Source organism: Typha angustifolia, chromosome 6 (assembly GCF_048772165.1).
Source record: "Typha angustifolia cultivar Huaian chromosome 6, ASM4877216v1, whole genome shotgun sequence".
Lineage (NCBI taxonomy): Eukaryota > Viridiplantae > Streptophyta > Magnoliopsida > Poales > Typhaceae > Typha > Typha angustifolia.
The window spans coordinates 10,004,301-10,018,933 of record NC_133244.1 but is presented as its reverse complement, the minus strand read 5'-3'; the positions used below and the strand labels follow the sequence as shown (position 1 = coordinate 10,018,933).

Genomic DNA, 14,633 nt, shown 5'->3' with positions numbered 1-14,633 from the left:
GGCTACTTGGACTTGAATCTGTCCATGAATTAATGGGAATTAAGCTTTCCATGATGCCTGAGAGATTGGGAAAGGGCCAGGTCTCTCTCACTAGCTAAGAATTAGGCTCAAGTCAACCTTTAGAATTGTTATGCAAGTTAGAACAAGTTGTAGCTTTGAACTATAAGTATCACATTCAAGTGGTTGTATTTAAGATCGATGAAAGGTCCCTTGGACCTTCCTGTCTGCAAGATTGCCGTCTCTAACCTCCTCCCTACGATAGCATCAAGGACTCAATTTTTTTTATGTCAGGAGGACGGACCTCTTTATAAATATTTGGATTCACCAGGATTGGAATGTAAAAAACCAGGATTATCGATTTTTGCAAATGAGACCTTAGCATATAGGTATTTATTCTGGATTGGTTCCCTCGTGCTTCTTTTGCGAAAACAACCCTGACGAAAAGGAGCACCATCGCAGTAGATCCGGTTCTTGAGATAAATCACAGCCGTTCGTCTTCTACGCGTGGGACCCACTCGAATCCAGCCTAGGGTTAACCAATTAAGACCCAATATTCCTTGTATTTATTATTCAATCCAGACTTGCTAATAACAAACTAGCACTCGAGTCCAGTCAAACGGACGTATATTGGAGAGTGGACCAATTATAAGATTCAACATAAAGCTCCAACCATATAGGTCAACGTTTTATCAAGTCAAGTTTAGCCAGCCCCAAATAGACCTCGATTGACAAATTAGCAAGTCAAGTACGATCGATCCACAACATCTAACAACCAATTCAATTTAAATCTTCTGCCTGAATAACTCCTGTTTCTAGATAGAATAACATATTGTTAAATAGTTTTGTTTTTAAATTTCGTATTAATAGTTGCAGAAATTGTCTACCATTATCCTGACAAATTCGCATTAATATCTCTACAAAAAAGTGTCACAGTAGACATTACAAAAGAGATAAAGGCGAGTGTGTACCTGTTACCAAAATGAAGGTTTTTTTTTTTAATCTCTTTTCATGTGTATACCTTTCAATTTATTTATTTATATATATACCTCTTAAAATATATATTATTTGTTAATTTCTAAGTTGAAATTTAATAATTTAATTAAAAAATAAAAATAACTTTAACTAAGAAAGATTTATAAAAATTATAATAAGTATAGCTTCGCTCTTTTTATTTATGTTTAAATTGTTCAAATTGTAACGGAAGTTAATGTAAAAAAATAAAAGATTTTATATATATATATAACCGTATGTTTTGAATGATATATTTATCAAAAACACATACAAAATCCTAATATTGAATTATCGCATATATTTAGCACAAAAAAAAAAATTAGTAATTATATATATGTGATAATATGATTAAATGTACTTATTTGCAAGCTTGGCTAGAAGTGCAAACACACCCGAGTTTAATAGACTCAAAAGAAGCCATTTGGTGTATTTGTGGGGCCTCGAGTTCTATGGGCCTTGATTTGTCTCCATGGTTCATATATAGTTTAAAAAGCATCTACTCAAGAATATAAAGAAGAAATTGAATATAGAAAGTTATGCTATGCGAGCGAGGCATGAACGTAGTTAATAGCTATGCAACCCATGCAGTGGTGCTCAGAGACATTAAATGTGGGGAGTTGGGTTGAGGGGTAGAGGAGGAGGGAGGAGGGAGGAGGGAGGAGGAAAGAAAGAAAGAAAGAAAGAAAGAAAGAAGGGGTTCCTTATAAGGGAAAAAAGGAAGCAGGAAATGACTCAGTCTCATTTAAGAGGGCAGGAGGGGAAGACAAGGAGGGGAACAAGGAGGGCATCTCACTAGGAAAAATAGGAATAATACCACACCCAATGGGCCATCATGAGACTTGTATCTAGGGTTTCAAAGCTGGCAAACACTAGAAAATAAATATAAATAAATAAATAAATAAACATTACACATTAGTTAGTTAAACTTAATCTGAATTATGGACTTTTCATAATTAGCATCATTAAGTCCTGAAAAATATATATAGGATGGAGTTTTGATATTAAGTTTGATCTTTCTCATGGTTTTCTTTTCTTTTTATTTTATTTTTCAATTGCACCTTTTAAATAAATTAATAGTAACTCGTTCTTCCCTATATATTGCTCCATGTTGAAGAACGCCCTACGAACTATTTTACTGAAACAACGTAAACAGAGTTTGACTAAAGATCTAAAGATCATATTATTCTTATTCTTATCTAGATAATAAATATAAAAAGGTAAGATTCATATACCAATACTTCTATATATACAGCAAGCGTAGTAAACTTCTTTACAACTTGGTAATCTTTGGTGTTTGGTAGCGTTCATACCTTTCACCTTATACCCATCTTATGGAGAATTTAAAGCACCCAAATAGTTGCTCTCTCTCTCTCTCTCTTCTTTCTCTTTCTCTCTCTCTTTCTCTCTCTTTCTCTCTCTTTCTCTCTCTCTAAGGCAATACCACCTCCCTATCAATAAATGCAATTGCACCCTCTCAATACGCTCAGCAATAACTCCTCTCACCACATCCCCTCCACCTGTTCCCCTATCTCCTTCCTTTCCCCATTCCAGACCTCCTTCCATCCCAATCCCCCACCTCTAATGGCTTCTCTTCTGTATCCTTCTCCTCCAAGGCCAACGTGCTCTCTTTGGTGCATGCACTAGTAGCTGCTTTCTATCTCTTCTTTCTCTTCTCTTTTCAAATAAAGGGAGTGAGAGGGAGAGAGGAGAGAGGGAGAGAGAGAGAGAGAGAGATACTATCCTAGATCTGGCTGTGTCCTTTGGCTCCATTCCTTGTTTCTTAGTTGGCATCTATCTATCTATCCTTTGTTAAGAGTCTTGTATCTCTTTAGCCTTCTCTCTCCTCTTCCTCTCTAAGCATAGTGAGCACACATTTTTGCTCCTTCCAAAACCCATCATAACATATAAGTAAATCAACCGAGACATCATCTGAAAGGGGAGTGAGAAGAGTAGGTGACAGGAGAATTAGGGTTTGGTGCATAGGAACATGCCTTCAGGGATCATGATCCCAACACGACATGTGCCGCCGTCGATGATCGGAAGGAACAACGCCGCCGGTTATGGGTCTTCTTCCGCGCTTTCCCTAGGGCAGGTCAGCATGTTGTAATCTCTTCTTTATTTTTCTTCAAAAAAATTTCCACTAATCCTTAATACTCTCTCTCTTCTAAGAACTAGGTTTTGTTGTGGGTGTAAGTTTCCCACGGTGCTTTGCTCTTGTTCCAACTTTTTTAAGAGTTAAAGTTGGGATTAGGGGGGGTGTATGTTGAGCCATTTGAGGCTAAATCCTCCTCGGTATGCGAGAAAGAAGTGAAAGGTCTGGTACTATTGATAAACATGGGAAAGACTTTACAGGTTGACTCCTTCCCTTTCTTCTACTATAAAAAGGAGAGGAAAGGGCTCTTCAATTAGTGCTCCATCTTCCACTGTCCCTTCTTGATTTCTTTCTAGGGTTAGGGAGGGAGAGAGAGAAAGAGAGAGAGAGAGAGAGAGAGAGAGGGAGAGAGAGAGAGAGAGAGAGAGAGAGAGAGAGCGAGAGAGAGAGAAGTCTCAGTTAATAATTAACTTGGGTTTAATTCCTTACATCCAAGATATTAATTTATATTTCATTTATTTGTGATTTGTGAAGGAAAGTTATCATAATATATATATTTATATATATTGTGCAGACTAGTATGTTAGAAGGGCAGCAACTCCCACTGCAGCACCAGCATCAGCTTGTGGATCTCCCCCAGTCGACGACCGCCGAGAGCGACATGGGCCGTGCTCGAGACGACGACTTCGAGAGCAAATCGGGCAGCGAGAACATCGAGGGCGCCTCCGGCGACGATCAGGACCCTAACCAGCGCCCACGCAAGAAGCGTTATCACCGCCATACCCAACACCAAATCCAAGAGATGGAGGCGTAATGATCTCTCTCTCTCTCTCTCTCTCTCTCTCTCTCTCTCTCTCTCTCAGTTGTTGTTGTTGTTGTTCTTGGTTTTAGTCTCGTTAACTTTGAATCGATTAAGCTTTATTCAATTGGTTCTTGATCAGATTCTTCAAGGAATGCCCTCACCCCGATGACAAGCAGAGGAAGGAGCTGAGCCGAGAGCTTGGATTAGAGCCCCTTCAAGTCAAGTTCTGGTTCCAAAACAAGCGCACCCAAATGAAGGTCTAAATTAAAACGCGCACACACACACACACACAAAAACAACTTAATTCATGCCACCGACACCGTCTTCTATTATCTACTTGTTATCTTTAGTAACACTGTAACGGTTACTAGCAATGTTACATGCTATCTTGGCTTCTATTTGCCATTTCTGTAGCTGGAATTCTTCAATTATTTCCTTCCATGTTATAGACTCAACACGAGCGCCATGAGAACACGCAGCTCCGAACCGAAAACGAGAAGCTCCGCGCCGAGAACATGCGGTACAAAGAAGCCCTCAGCAACGCCTCGTGCCCTAACTGCGGCGGCCCCGCCGCCCTCGGTGAGATGTCCTTCGACGAGCACCATCTCAGGATCGAGAACGCCCGACTGAGGGAAGAGGTAAATATATACATATATATTAAGACGAAGCCTCATAGATTTATGATGATGTTGATGTTAACAATTTGACACTCTTCTTGATGTTGGTAAAGATCGATAGGATATCCGGAATAGCCGCAAAGTACGTCGGAAAGCCGATGGTGTCATACCCTCTTCTCTCCAACTCTATCTCTTCTCGCTCGCCGTTAGACCTCGGAGTCGGAGGCTTCGGTGTCCAACCGGGCATGGGAGGCGAGATGTTCGGAGCCGGCGAGCTGCTAAGAAGTGTTTCGGGCCAGTCTGAGATCGAGAAGCCCATGGTTATAGAGCTCGCAGTTGCTGCAATGGAGGAGCTCATCAGAATGGCGCAGCTCGGCGAGCCACTGTGGACGCAAGGGCTCGATAATCCGATCGAGACGCTGAACGAAGAAGAGTACGTTAGAAACTTTCCGAGAGGGATCGGGCCAAAACCGTTTGGTCTGAAGTCAGAGGCGTCGCGGGAAACTGCGGTGGTTATTATGAATCATATCAATCTTGTTGAGATACTAATGGATGTGGTATGAGGAAGTCTGTTTAATTCCTTTACGGTTACTAGGATTTTAGAGGATTTTAATTTAGTTGATAACTATCATTTTTATTTTTTTAACTTACTATCTATTTTTGGGTTTTTTTTTAGAACCAATGGTCGACTGTTTTCTCTGGGATTGTGTCAAGAGCTATTACATTGGAAGTGCTATCAACTGGAGTTGCAGGCAATTACAATGGAGCTTTGCAAGTGGTATAAATTCTTCCTCCATTCTTTAATTACCTTCCGATTATTTTTATATATTCAGATACTTGAAGTATATCATACTTATCAATGTTACGTATCCATATACTATCTTTCATCGAACTCAGAATTATTAATTCACAGATGTCTGCGGAATTCCAAGTACCCTCCCCTCTCGTTCCAACTAGAGAGAGTTTATTCGTTAGATACTGCAAACAACATGCAGATGGAACTTGGGCGGTGGTGGACGTTTCCTTGGATAGTTTACGCCCGAGCCCCGTCTTGAGAACTCGACGAAGGCCATCGGGTTGCTTAATTCAAGAGATGCCAAATGGCTACTCAAAGGTAATTAACTAATCCTGTAAGCGTTCGTGGATACACTTTCAATCCTTGGACATGTTTATAATGTGTATATAAATACGAGAACTTTTATGTTCCTTAGGTAATTTGGGTCGAACACGTCGAAGTTGATGACCGATCTGTACACAATATATACAAGCCATTAGTCAATTCAGGCCTCGCATTCGGCGCGAAGCGATGGGTGAGTACTTTGGATCGACAATGCGAGCGACTAGCGAGTGTAATGGCGAGTAATATTCCATCTGGAGATATTGGTGGTAATGTTCTTGAACAGACAAGTATAAGATGCTCTTTATATATATCTATATATCTCAAGTTGGATAACTTTGTTGTTGTTGATTTTGTACTGCAGTTATAACAACTCCAGAAGGGAGGAAGAGCATGCTGAAGCTGGCAGAGAGGATGGTTATAAGCTTCTGCGGTGGCGTGACGGCGTCGACGACGCATCAATGGACTACTTTGTCCGGCAGCGGCGCGGAGGATGTGAGAGTGATGACGAGGAAGAGCGTCGACGATCCCGGGAGGCCTCCTGGTATTGTTCTTAATGCTGCCACTTCTTTCTGGCTTCCTGTCTCACCAAAGAGAGTCTTTGATTTCCTCCGAGATGAGAGCTCTCGCAGCGAGGTAGGAAATAATTCATATTCTTCTTCTTCTTCTTGGTAATTATTTTCCGATGCTCTCAAGTGGTGCTATATATATGAATTAGGAAGAATAAATTGGTTGCTACTTACCTACAGTGGGATATCCTCTCCAATGGTGGAGTTGTTCAAGAAATGGCTCACATTGCTAATGGCCGTGATCACGGCAACTGTGTCTCCCTCCTCCGAGTTAACGTGAGTGCATCACCATTTGTACATGACTCAATAGAATCCATCTAGTTGAGTGCTACACTACTTTTATATTCTTGAATAATTTATCCTTGTTGGTATGATATACATTTAGAGCGCAAATTCCAATCAAAGCAACATGCTGATACTACAAGAAAGCTGCACCGATCCCACGGGTTCATACGTGATCTACGCTCCGGTCGACGTCGTAGCGATGAACGTTGTACTCAACGGCGGTGACCCTGACTACGTCGCGCTCTTGCCGTCGGGCTTCGCGATACTCCCCGACGGGCCGCCTGGGGTGCAAGGTGGAGGTATAGGAGAAGTAGGCACCGGCGGCTCTCTCTTGACTGTTGCATTCCAAATCTTGGTGGACTCGGTACCAACTGCCAAGCTCTCACTTGGGTCAGTAGCAACTGTTAACAGCCTCATCGCATGCACTGTGGAGAGGATCAAAGCCGCGGTCTCCGGCGAAAATGTCTAGTAACAATGGAAGAGATCCATCATAGAATGGTAAAACTTCTAGTCGATAAATTTCTTCTTCTCTCTCTCTCTCTCTCTTATTTTTTTAATGGCCTCTAGCTAGTAGTTATGTAACCATTTGTTTTCTTGCTGAATTCTTGATGGCAGGAGAAGGAGGGAAGTTACATGGAGCTCACTCACTGTTGGGAAGTCAAGAGCGCACCTCAGACTCCCCTTGCCGTTTGGTGTTGGTTTTGTTTGCTTTTGTTTCATTTGGCAATTTAATTGCATGCAGTCTCCAGTCTCCAATACCGCTCTGCAAGGGGAGTTGGTTCGGGTATTGACTTTCCCTATTTCTCTGACTGTTGCTACTCTCTCTTTCTCTCTCTAAGTTTTTGGGGTACCGCGGTTTCTTTGTAGTGTTCTCTTTGAACTGTTACATCTCCCCTTCATGTAGAAGTTGATGCAAAACATCCCGAACTTTGCTCTCCTCTTTGTTACAATTTAGTTCCACTTCCTCTGTGTTTGTTTGTTTTGTGGGCTTGGATTAGTTAACTTCTTTTAGTGAAACAACTAGTGACTTTGCCTCTTGTTAAGATCGTTCATTTGGATGTGGGATGAAAAATCAATGGATCTTTTGTATTTCTCTCTCTCTCTCTCTCTTTTCTTTTTTTTTGTTAGCAACTTCATCACGGAATGACGTGAGATGCATAATGTTCAGAGATAATCTCAGTCGCTGAGGTATAGAAAATTCATACTAACATCACATCAACTGCATGTTTGCCTCGTTACAAAATCACCACCAAATTTTGTAAAATTATGTTAACAACTAGTAATTAAAGCATGTTTATACATATCTATCAGAGTCCAACACAATCTCTTACTGTCAACAATACAGCTCAAGTCTACATTGAACAAAGTAAACCCATAAAAAAAAGAGGAAAAAAGAAACACAGACGGCAAAGTCGCAAAGCATTAGGTACTGGTTTCAGAAAGTCCGGAAGGCTGCCTTGTCAGTAAATGGCTTACTCTCCCTGCATCACAGAGGAAATGAAAAGAAAAAAGGAAAAGGAAAAGAAAAGCTCTTCCGGATCCTTGCTACAACCACGAGTTAGAAGAGCAAAGAAAAGCGATGGCTAGAATATATCAACTTTAGTGAATATGAAATTACAGACATCAATCTTTACATGACATTTTGTTAGGTATGCCATTGATCAGTAGCTGAAAAATTATAAAGCTAAGCATACCATTAACAACTACTCCAAGTAATTTACAGATTGTTACCGAAGGCCGCATCACACAGCCACTTAAGCTGATTAGGTGTCCCACTGACTTCCCTGCACATATAGAGAAACAAAAATTAATATGACCTGATGGCAAAAAGAAAATATGCATGCCTATACTGTTGTACTGCTTCCTCTGTATGATGCCATTCATTTACCACCCAACATTTGGATGCAAGTTCATTCGAATGGTCATAACAATGTACATGCCCATCATTTCTAGTCGTGCCATGAAGTCTTAGGATTGGTAATACAAGCTCCAGTATGTGCTCAATCTATTTTAACCGTAAAACATTGCTAATAGAGCATTCTTATGACCACACTAACGTGCCAACAAAGAGTGTAGACTCAGGTCAACTGACTAAAATACAGAAATTCAATGAAACAACAATGAGAAAACCAAAATAAATGATGAGCGAGGTGACCAAAATAACTGAACAATTGAAAGAAAACATTCGAGTAGGCAACAAAGGAATATCCTGACTTCCTCAAAACCTCTGTTAAACTGTCATACGTTAGCCCTGGATCTCTAAAAACTAAGAATAAAGTACAATTATCACATATTGCTTTCTGATATAAGTTCATTCCGAACTGACAGAAGAAGTTCTGTGCCATTCTTAATCGACAAAAAGTTCCATAGCAAGTGAGAATTTTATTTGTGAGTGATATAGAATACTTCAATTTTCAGTAATGGTTTATATAATTTGATACATAGTCTTTGGATACTTTTAGTCAACTGATAAGAGATCACATAGTAGTTCTTAACTAACACTACAAACTCTGCCGGCACAAATGATGAACTTCTTCAGTAATAAAGGTGAAGTCCCTTACCACTTAAGCTTGTGCAGGAGCTTGGGTAGACTCAGACCTGCATTTGGCATGGACAATGGGGCCCAATCGAGACCTGTCTAAATCTTCAAAATTACCATCTGGAGCATTTATATATACTGCACCCTTATACATCCATTCCTCAGTTTCATCACTATAAAAATCCTCAAAAGACTCGCCACATAATGCACAAACATTCTGATTTTCATCAGCAGGAACTGCCAAATCTTTATCTTCCTTTTTTTCAGTGACTGTTTCTGTCAGCAAAAAGCCAGGAACATCATTTCCAAGTGTTTCTGCGCCACTGAACCACTCTTTTGCACTGACAAACCATTTGCGTGAAGGTTTTTGCTTACAATTTTTAGATATCCGATTTTTTGTTACATGCCAATCCATGTGTCTGCTATGATCTTCTTGGCACTTGAATCGCAGTCCACATGAGGTGCATTGTCTTGGAAGATCAATATACAAAGCATTAATAGCATGTTCGTGCCGCACCTTAATAAGTTCCACATTAAACTCAACCCTCACAGAATCCTGTAAAGTTAGACATTAAGATCGCATATCCAAGAAACTATACACTGCAGAATTTTTTCTTTCAAAAAAAAAAGACAAAGCAAACATTATAGATGAACACCCAGTTAGAAGGAATGATACCAGGTGAGTTAGAATTACTGTACCTGAGATTGGTCTGCCGGTGCCAATGAAATCAAACCTTGAGCCATAAGCGTACCGAGCAGGCCTGAGAACACACCTGAGGTTGAGCTAGATGCCACGGATACAGCATATTGTGATGTAGAGCCTATCTGTGACGAGGCAGGGGGAGATCCCAGAGGTAGAGGAGGCAAAACTCCATCATGTAAATGTAAAAGGTTATTAGGGATACTTTGCAATGGCACAAATGATGAAGGCAGACCTGAAGTCATACCAACACTATGGCCAATTGCTTGCAAGTGATTCACGGACTGAGGTACCAAATGAGAGGCAATCTGAGCTGTTGCAGTAATTATTCTATGAGCCTCAGTTTGTTCCTGATTTTTCTGATTCAAATGAGCTAAACCAGCTTGTCGATATGGTAACCCTACCAAGTTGCTTATGTCTGATGTTGTTCTATCAACAGAGTCATATTGCTGCTGATGCAAGAACAAAGATTGGTGGAGTCCTTGGTTCACTAATGGTTTGTTAGCTTCTATAAGATCAACTCGACTTCTAAACTGTCGTGAACTTGGCGGGATAGGAGGAAATTGCTGAGCTCGAATTTCAGGAAAAGAAGTCCGTTCAACTGGAGCAGGAGTGGGCGAAGATGCTCTTTCTGCAAAATGTTTGTCCATCATCAACTTATTTACACTGAAAGAGTCATACTGAGCACTAGGCATCTTCTGACCTGTTGATGGCATTATTCTGTTCACTGTAAAAGGCATTTGAGATGCCTGTCCTCGGGACTGCGGACTAAGATTCTGCTGCAAAGGCTCTGGGAGCGGGAGCATGTAACACAACCTCCCAGATTCTTGAGCATCCAGAGAACTATGATAGTATGGAAAAACCTCATTCTGGGTACCAGTATGTTCCGGATAATTCCTTTTCAATGATCCACTACCAAACTGCAAGAAAAAAAAAAAAGAACTTAGAGGTTCTCCAGATTATTAAAATATAATTATATACATATTAGAATGTTAAACTTTCACTTAGTTTCATCCTGAGTTTAATTATCAAAAGAACATGCTTCAGAAGTTCAAATGGGACTAAGACATGCTTCAGAAGTTCAAATGGGACTACAACATGCTTCAGAAGTTCAAATGACACTAAGATATGCTTCAGAAGTGCAAATGAGACTAACTTTACAAAATACTGAATAGTGGAATCCGTCAAAATAAAAAGGAGTAAAGAGAAGATAAAGAAGAAGGCATGGTGGATTCATCTTAAACAATTGCACTCCCAGCCTAATGAAGAATATTTTGTTGCTCTAGTTCATAAAAGTATAATGCAACATTGCAAAATAAATTTTTGACAAACTTAAAATCACTAATTTAATTGAAACAAGCTTATTATGGAGTTAGAACTAAGGGTTTCAATTTTTGTCAGTAATAAATTAAAGATATTGAAGAGAAGTAACAGATACATACACCAATAGCAGACATCCTCTGTTCACTAGTGAAAAAAGAATCAGCAATATCAGGCAGCTGGCCTTGGCAAGGCCAGCTGCGCCTTCCAAAATCAGAATCAAATCTGGCATGAGGCGTAGTAAGCCCAGCACGTGAGCTGAATGGTCCAGCACTAAGCCCAAAGGCAGGCATGCTATTTCTTCTGCTTCGGTCAGCTAGAGTTGGGCTCATAGCCTCCCAGTCATAATCCTCTTCTTCAGAATTTTCCCATTTTCTTGTTGTGCCACTAGCTATGCCATCTGTTTCAAGCCTTTGCACTTTTGAACGGTTTTCAAGAAAAGTATCTTTACCTCTATGATTTCCATAAGTGTCAATCAGTTCTCTTGAATACTGCTTACTGTATCCATTATTAAGGTTGAATGCCCTGGAAGAATCTGAAAGCTGACCCCCATCATCTGAAGTCCAACTTCTTTCAAACCAATCATTTTGACTGGTCAATCCTGCCGGTTCATATCCAAATCCAGGATGAGATGGAGACGGCCTTTCCATAGCTCTCCTAGAAACACCCTTTGGTAATCCCTCACCAGTTGGTGATCTGGACCGTCTCAGTCCTATGCTTGGAGGAGACAAAGGTATAGGTACCTTGGCTTTTAAATGAGGTTGCAATGAATTAGCCTTTGCCATCCCAATGCATGGAGGAAGCAATTCAGTATCATCAAAATCAAACTCACCTTGTTGCATGGCAGATTTCTGCCCATATGCTTGTATGCTAGGAGAAACTCCTCTGCAATGGTTAACATCCTGCAGAAGTTCTAAGAGGACCACTGTTTAGTATGTTTGCAATCAACATAACTTTCACTAATTAATCAACAAATTGAAACATCTCTTTTTCTACTGCATTCCTATACTGCATCTGGTGCACCATACTTGCAACTAGCATATATCAAATTGATGAAGTCTTGCAAGCAATATATGAATCAATTCTTTGAGAAAACTCAAAAAAATTCAATGCTTCAGACACTACTTCATAAAATTAAAGAGCAAGCAATTCCCAGCAATGGAGATTGTGAAAATATGGACATCTAAAAATATGTAGATGCCCCAATGTGGGAGAGAACCAAATTGTAGGTAAACAAGATTTAACAAAGTTGACTTCAAAAGGTAGCATAAACTTAAGATTGCTGAATGCTGATGGATGATCTCAGAATTGCTGTTTTTCTATGTAGAAAACACAGAACACAAAATATGGAAATCTACAAAGGAGTCATACAATATCAAGACTCAAGAAGTAAGAGTACAAATTTTGCAAAATGTTTGCATGAACAGAATATCGGAAAGAAAGGATTAGACTGCACATGGAATTTTGCATGAGCAGTTACCGAGCAAATCTGCACAAAAGGTTGTCACCATTTAGTGCAAGAAAAAATAAGGGGAAAAAATAGCCGCCTTCTTCCTAACGATGATGCAATGCTGGAACTACTCATATTTGCTTGTCAAAGTTCACTTCCTCTTACATTGTAGTCCAGAGTAGTCCCCTTCCACAATCTAGACCATTTGGAGTTCACATGTCGTAGATTTCTAGGTGAAAATACACTAATCCTACTTCTATGGATAAAACACTTCAACTTGAAGGAGGACAGTAGAACATTCCAGTATCCTTAACCACAGGTTGTAACTTTCCAACACGTCTTGTGCAAGAGGAAATGAAGAACAAATAGAAATAGGTAAGCAAGGTGAAGTCTTACCACAGTAGAATCTCCCAATTGACGTTGGGCTTCTAGGTACTTTGGGTTGACGTGAATGCCATGGGAGGGATGAGGAGATAGAGATTCAGAACTTCTCGGATTTGTATTTCCCATTGGCCGCTGTTTCTCAGCAGGAGAAAAGTGGAGCTCATCCTGAATCTTGCAAAGTACCGAAGAAGGAAATACTTGTGACCAAGTCCCAAAGAGATGGCGCATTGCAGGATGCTGACTCGGATGGACCTGACGGTGTACTTCACAGAACACCTTGGGTATGCGAACTGCAAAACACCTCACATACTCACGGCCTATATTCTTCACAATACTATCCAGAAGATACAAAGAGGGTAGTTTTTGGTCCACAGGTACCTGCACATAAGAAGCAGAAGACTAGTCGGATATAGAAAACATTCGCTGAAAGTCTGAAACATACAGATAAGTGCATGTTGTTGCATCTAGCCAGATAGCCCTGTCAGATTCTTCCTCACAATCAACATTTAGAATTAGTTGCCCCTGGATCCATGATATGCCAAAAGTCAAATCTTGCAGAGTGCAAAACTTAGTTCAGCAAATTCCACTGACCAATTTTCAGTTGGAGATGAAAAATAAATGAACCTTCAGATGGTTGAGATGGGCAAAATCTATGCGCAGTTTGAATTTGAACACCTGTTGTGCAAACTATCCAGAATTCGACACTTACATTTTGTGCGTCAAGGATCACGGTGAATTATCGGGTATATGACATGACCAAAACACTAAAAATTTCAAGTGATCCTTGCTATTTTTACAACGTTCATGAGCACTAAAAGAAAACCAGTAATAAACTCTCATAGAGTATCCACTGCCATACAAGAATCCGTACACCATGATTAAACATCTATACGCTATTGAGTATTGAGAGTCATAATTTTCTTTTCCTTTCTTTTTCCACTATCCCAAAGATAAAAATGTGTAACACTATACATCATCTACACCAACAAGGGGAACCCAGAAAAGAATTGGTATCGATTCGACGGTAGACGATGAGGACCCGAGATCCCCACCTCAAGAATTCTAGAGCAGATGGCGTCGGCGATCCCCTCAGCAAACTGGATGTGCTGCCCGGCGATGACGGTGAGTTCCGTAATTACGGGCTTCGAGTTGAAGGTGAGCTCCGCGAGCACCTCCTTGTAGAGCCGGACGATCTCGCCAACAGTCGGCGGCGGGGGATACTCCTCACCGGTCTCCCGCAGCTCCTCCTCCCGCTCCCGGAGCATGGCCCGGAACCGGTCCACGATAGGCAGTGATGGCCTCGCCGGAGGGGCCTCGGATTCCGCCGGCGCCGGCTGCCGCGGACGATCCCGCGACAGGAAGTTGGAAGAGGACCTAGGGTTTCCGCGCGAGGTCGGGTACCGCTCCTCCTCCATAAAATTCAGGATACTTCTCTCTCTCCCTCTGCTTCTCTATCTTTCTCTCAATTAGGGTTTCTAATCCTAGGGTTAGGGCTAGAGTTTGGATGGGGAGAAGCCATGGAAAAGAGAGACCAAGGAGAACGAAGAATTCGCGTTTCACGCCTCTTCCGCTTTTTTTTATCTTTACTCCATTTCCCCATTGTACCTCATTTAATATAATGGAGATATATACAAACACCACTTGTTTGATATTAAACTTCAGTGGGAGTTTGGTACTGAGTGAAACCGGTTGAAGGGAAAGGGTGTGCAAAAACGAAAACCGGGAGTGAGTTTATAAGAGATATGCA

The 14,633-nt window shown here is 40.8% G+C and overlaps 2 protein-coding genes across 4 annotated transcripts; one reads left to right on the top strand and one right to left on the bottom strand.

Annotated features, from left to right (window-relative positions):
* The first annotated feature begins 2,495 nt into the window (after positions 1 to 2,495).
* Positions 2,496 to 7,584, top strand: LOC140761535 (homeobox-leucine zipper protein ROC2-like). The gene is made up of 12 exons (XM_073098899.1): positions 2,496 to 3,103; positions 3,678 to 3,913; positions 4,045 to 4,162; positions 4,355 to 4,543; positions 4,636 to 5,079; positions 5,199 to 5,300; positions 5,436 to 5,636; positions 5,734 to 5,908; positions 6,004 to 6,275; positions 6,389 to 6,484; positions 6,594 to 6,991; positions 7,109 to 7,584. The coding sequence occupies exons 1-11, from the start codon at positions 2,999 to 3,001 to the stop codon at positions 6,960 to 6,962; spliced, it is 2,307 nt and encodes a 768-aa protein (XP_072955000.1). The 5' UTR covers positions 2,496 to 2,998; the 3' UTR covers positions 6,963 to 6,991; positions 7,109 to 7,584.
* A 467-nt stretch (positions 7,585 to 8,051) lies between these two features.
* LOC140761000 (polyadenylation and cleavage factor homolog 4-like) lies at positions 8,052 to 14,466 on the bottom strand. Of its 3 annotated transcripts, none has more exons than XM_073098155.1 (7): positions 13,939 to 14,466; positions 12,899 to 13,264; positions 11,175 to 11,954; positions 10,436 to 10,652; positions 9,732 to 10,363; positions 9,055 to 9,588; positions 8,052 to 8,277 (listed from the first exon to the last, which is right to left on the bottom strand). In XM_073098155.1, the coding sequence occupies exons 1-6, from the start codon at positions 14,299 to 14,301 to the stop codon at positions 9,058 to 9,060; spliced, it is 2,889 nt and encodes a 962-aa protein (XP_072954256.1). In that variant the 5' UTR covers positions 14,302 to 14,466; the 3' UTR covers positions 8,052 to 8,277; positions 9,055 to 9,057. The 3 variants fall into 3 exon arrangements, with proteins under 3 accessions (XP_072954256.1, XP_072954257.1, XP_072954254.1); XM_073098156.1 differs by having other exon boundaries at positions 9,732 to 10,652; positions 11,175 to 11,800; positions 11,885 to 11,954; XM_073098153.1 differs by having other exon boundaries at positions 9,732 to 10,652.
* Between the last annotated feature and the right edge of the window lie 167 nt (positions 14,467 to 14,633).

Coding starts and splice junctions, on each gene's coding strand:
- LOC140761535 (XM_073098899.1), top strand. CDS start 2,999: ATGCCTTCAGGGATCATGATCCCAACACGACATGTGCCGCCGTCGATG. Junction 5,080..5,198: donor TTGAGATACTAATGGATGTG/GTATGAGGAAGT, acceptor GTTTTTTTTTAG/AACCAATGGTCGACTGTTTT. Junction 5,637..5,733: donor TGCCAAATGGCTACTCAAAG/GTAATTAACTAA, acceptor TATGTTCCTTAG/GTAATTTGGGTCGAACACGT.
- LOC140761000 (XM_073098153.1), bottom strand. CDS start 14,301: ATGGAGGAGGAGCGGTACCCGACCTCGCGCGGAAACCCTAGGTCCTCT. Junction 13,265..13,938: donor TCTGCTCTAGAATTCTTGAG/GTGGGGATCTCG, acceptor TCTTATGTGCAG/GTACCTGTGGACCAAAAACT. Junction 10,653..11,174: donor AGAGGATGTCTGCTATTGGT/GTATGTATCTGT, acceptor TTTTTCTTGCAG/TTTGGTAGTGGATCATTGAA.